Genomic DNA, 4,484 nt, shown 5'->3' with positions numbered 1-4,484 from the left:
AATCTCTTGATGGCGCAATTAAACTTAGCCAGCATATAAAAAATGATTTGTTGTCATAGGGATTTATCCCGAATGCAACGAAATGTATCTGGTCACCCACTCAGGTTCTGGAGTTTTTAGGTGTGAAGCTTGATTCCGGAAACAGTTCGATATTTATCCCTGATCGAAGATTACTTAAGTGCATCAATACGATTTCAGAAATATTGAATAGTATTAAAGTACACAGGTACGTTCATGTTAAGAAAGTAGCGAGCTGTATTGGTCAAATTATCTCAATGAGTGTTGTCATAGGTAAAGTTTCTCAAATAATGACCCGGAATTTAAGTATTGACGTACTCGCTGCTAGTCACTGGGATCAGTATATAAAAATTTCTGATGAAAGTAAGAGACAACTAGAATTTTGGCAAATATCTCTGTTGGAACAGAATATAAAACATACCAATGTGTCTTTTCAATGCTCAAAAATTGTGTATTCTGACGCTAGTAGTACAGGGTTTGCTGGCTATGCAGTCAGTGCGAAAACCGGTATTTCATATGGTACATGGTCCATTGAAGAAAGTCTTAAGTCTTCGACATGGCGAGAATTGGTAGCTGTTTATCGTGTTTTACAGTCGTTAGAACATATTCTGACTGGTCAGAGGGTGAAATGGTTTACTGACAATCAAGAGGTTGAAGCGATCGTATCGAAAGGTTCTATGAAGGTGGAATTGCAAAGTATAGCTATTGATATTTTTCGATTTTGTATTGCAAAGTCTATTTTGTTGGAAATGGAATGGATTCCTAGAACAATGAATGAAAAAGCAGATTATCTGTCAAAGATTATAGACATTGATGACTGGGGTATCTCATTTGAAATATTTGATATGATTCAGGCTAGATTTGGAAATACACAAATTGATTGGTTCGCTTCCGAACATAATGCGAAACTGAATTCGTATTATTCAAGATATTGGAGTCCCACGTGTAACGGTATAGATGCTTTTTCAGAACATTGGGGAGGAAAGTTCGGATTATTTGTTCCCCCAATCACTGTCATTACACAGGTTATCAAGAAAATGGCCTTTGACAAAGCTGCTGGTGTTCTTGTTGTGCCTTGCTGGAAATCAGCTTTGTTTTGGCCATTTCTTTGTCCAACAGGGTCATTTATACCAGAGGTAGTTGATTGGTTCGATTTACCAATTAACAGAGAGAATTATGTGTCTAGTAGGAGTGGAAAAGGTATGTTTGGAAATATTGATTTGAATTTCCGTATGTTGGCACTGAAAGTTGATTTTTCTTCAATAAGTTAGTCATTATTATATTTGCGGCGAATGTGAGGCTACGTCCCTCGTACGGGACTGCTTGTATAAAAGTTAAACTGTCTAATTTTTGGTTTTATGAAAATTGACAAACTCGATACTGCATTCAAAACATAACTTTAAAGACTGAGATGCAAAATAGTCAGTGGTATTTGAAGCACACGCAGTATTGCGTAGGTGCAGTAATATTTCAGAAATTATAATATGAATTAAGGCAGTATTGCCGTGTTTGGAAGCGCAAGCAGTATTGCGGGAGCGCAGTTTTATTTAAAAAAAAAAAAAAAATAAGAAAAAATAATAAATAAATTAAAAAAAAAAAAAAACAATAAATAAATAAATAAATAAAGGCAGTATTGCCGTGTTTGGAAGCGCAAGCTGTATTGCGGGAGCGCAGTATTATTTCAAAAAAAAAAAAAAAAAAAAAAAAAAAAAAATATAGCATTATTGCCGTGCTTGGAAGCGCAAGCAGCATTGCGGAGGCGCAGTTATAATAGAGGCAGTATTGCCGTGCTTGAATTCGCAAGCAGTATTGCGGAGGCGCAGTTATAACAAGGCAGTATTGCCGTACTTGAGGTTGAGAGCGCAAGCAGTATTGCGGAGGCGCAGTTATATAAAGGCAGTATTACCGTGTTTGAAAGCGCAAGCAGTATTGCGGAGGCGCAGTTATAATAGAGGCAGTATTGCCGTGCTTGAATGCGCAAGCAGTATTGCGGAGGCGCAGTTATAACAATGGTAGTATTGCCGTGTTTGAAAGCACAAGCAGTATTGCGGAAGTGCAGGTATATTTGAATTGGTCTTTGAAAGTTTAAATGTATTATATTGAAGTTATGTCCAATTTCAGATTTATTAACAATCGACTTTACGTGTGTTTTTTCAGATCCATAAGACCAAAATTGATCAGCTCCCAGAAGTGATGGCGGGAAAAGTGCACCTACTTCCGAATTTGTTGAAGAAATCAAGGGCAGATTCTACCAGTTCAAAATATCATGGAGCGTTTGTGCGCTTTCAGAAGTGGGTATCATGCAACGGCTTGGGAAGTGGAGACGCTTTGCCCGCCAAATCTTTCATAGTAGCGATATATTTGGCTTCTTTAATTCAGTCTGTAAATTCACCTAGCCCAGTTATTGCTGCTTTCTATGCAATAAAATGGTACCATGACATTAACGGTCTATATTCTCCAACGAATTCAAAGTTAGTTGAAAATATTTTAGAAGCCGCCAAAAGAGTTTTGGGGAAACCAGTCGTTAAAAAAGAACCAATCACTGTTGATATCATTACATCTTTGTACAACAGACTATACGAATACAATAATATTAAAAATTTAGAACAATTTGTGCATTTTTGATAGGCTTTTCTGGATTTTTGAGAAGTCGTGAAATGTTAAGTATTAAGATATCTAACATTGTATTTCATACTACTTATATGGCCATTTTTATGGAAGACAGCAAGACTGACAAATATAGAGATGGTTCTTGGATAATGATTGCAAAAACAGGTACAAATATTTGTCCTGTAGATAACACTGTGAAATTAATAAAATGGGCAAACTTGAATGGTGATGATTACTTGTTTTGTAATTTAAGTGCTACAAAAACTGGACATAGGGTGAGAAATGTTAACAAAAAGATGTCCTACACAAATCTTCGTGACATATTCATAAATGCATTGAAACCTCATGTGTCAGATGTGAAAAAGTATTGTGTTCATTCTTTAAGATCTGGGGGAGCCACCGCAGCAGCTAACAACGGTGTCAAAGATCGTATGTTTAAACGACATGGTCGTTGGGCTAGCGAAACCGCAAAAGACGGTTACGTGAAAGATAGTATCGATGAAATGTTAAAAGTATCTCTAAGTCTTGGCTTGTAGAAGTATTGTATTTGTTCATTATATTGCTGATCCAAACATGTTTAAGATTTATTCATTACAAACGAAGGCCCCCGTTCTTTATATTCAGCAACGTCCGAGTGCTATACGAGCAGTCGTATCCAAATTCAATAAATTAAATTTGATTTGACTTGGTTTTATTTGTCCGTCCATACTGAGACATGGAGTATATACAGGAAATGTAATTTTCCACGTTTGAATTTATGAATAAGAGGAAAATTAATTTCCTTGATGGATGGAATGTCCAGTAGGTGGCGTGTCAGTAAGTTTGCTCGGTTGGTCTTAGGTGGTGAACAAGTCATTCAGCTTCGGACGTTGTACTGAACGAACAAGCGTTTATAAAACAAACAAGAAATTAAATTGATGTTATTAAGCTTTTTGTTTGGATCAGCAAATTGTAGTTATCATGATTGTTTAAATGTAATGGTGTATGTATAAAGAGTCTAAATGCCTAGAGTAAAGGCACCGTGTTTCAGCAACGTCCGAGTGCTATACGAGCAGTCGTATCCAAATTCAATAAATTAAATTTGATTTGACTTGGTTTTATTTGTCCGTCCATACTGAGACATGGAGTATATACAGGAACTGATTTTTCATATATAAACCTGACTCTTCTTGACTTTCTTGAAGCATAATACGAAAATCTGTTTGGAGATTTCTCTATTAATACTAATCATTGCCAGCCCATTTAGGCGCTACTGTGACATAGTAGACCTTAAATAAGTTTTAATGAGCTTAAGTTTAGAGAAGCTTCTCTCTGCAGATGCCACAGTCACAGGTGTAGTGACAGCAATTCTTAATGCCTCTCTTCCAGATCTTTCTCCTCCAGAAAAACAAGAAGGTCTAATGTTGTCATATTTTGTTTTGGCCAATGTTTTGGAAATAACTGCATCTCTACAATCAGTTCATCATAATTTAAATCAGAATGATCCCAGATTTGAGTGTATTACACAAATCTTTTGCCTGCTTTTATAGCTCACTAGATGTCAGGTCAGAGAAGTTTATGAGAACACTGAATTTATTTGCAACATCACTCATCATTCCAGTTCTCTCTCAGAGATTCAATGGCCATATCCACAACTAAGAAAATAAATTATAGAATATATGTTACTTACTATGCATTTAATATAATTTAATTTATAAACATATAATTTATAAACATCTAAATTTTTATAATACAAATATCACTGCATTGCAGCATGTAGGCCTATGCTTAGGGTCTACAAGTTACAATTAACCTCTTGAGAATCCTTGAGAATGGGCAAATGTCAATAATAACTAATATAGCACAAAATTCGATAC

The 4,484-nt window shown here is 35.7% G+C and overlaps 2 protein-coding genes across 2 annotated transcripts; both read left to right on the top strand.

Moving 5' to 3' along the window:
* Positions 1-275: 275 nt before the first annotated feature.
* LOC137653841 (uncharacterized) lies at positions 276-2,643 on the top strand. The gene is made up of 2 exons (XM_068387491.1): positions 276-1,154; positions 2,176-2,643. The coding sequence occupies exons 1-2, from the start codon at positions 276-278 to the stop codon at positions 2,641-2,643; spliced, it is 1,347 nt and encodes a 448-aa protein (XP_068243592.1).
* Positions 2,644-2,720: 77 nt separating this feature from the next.
* Positions 2,721-3,164, top strand: LOC137653840 (uncharacterized). The gene has a single exon (XM_068387490.1). It carries the CDS (start codon positions 2,721-2,723, stop codon positions 3,162-3,164), a length of 444 nt encoding a protein of 147 aa, XP_068243591.1.
* Positions 3,165-4,484: the final 1,320 nt, after the last annotated feature.

The sequence above is a fragment of the Palaemon carinicauda genome, chromosome 14, assembly GCF_036898095.1.
Source record: "Palaemon carinicauda isolate YSFRI2023 chromosome 14, ASM3689809v2, whole genome shotgun sequence".
Taxonomy (NCBI): domain Eukaryota; kingdom Metazoa; phylum Arthropoda; class Malacostraca; order Decapoda; family Palaemonidae; genus Palaemon; species Palaemon carinicauda.
Note: the sequence above shows the minus strand (reverse complement) of the source record. Positions and strands in the feature narration are given on the sequence as shown.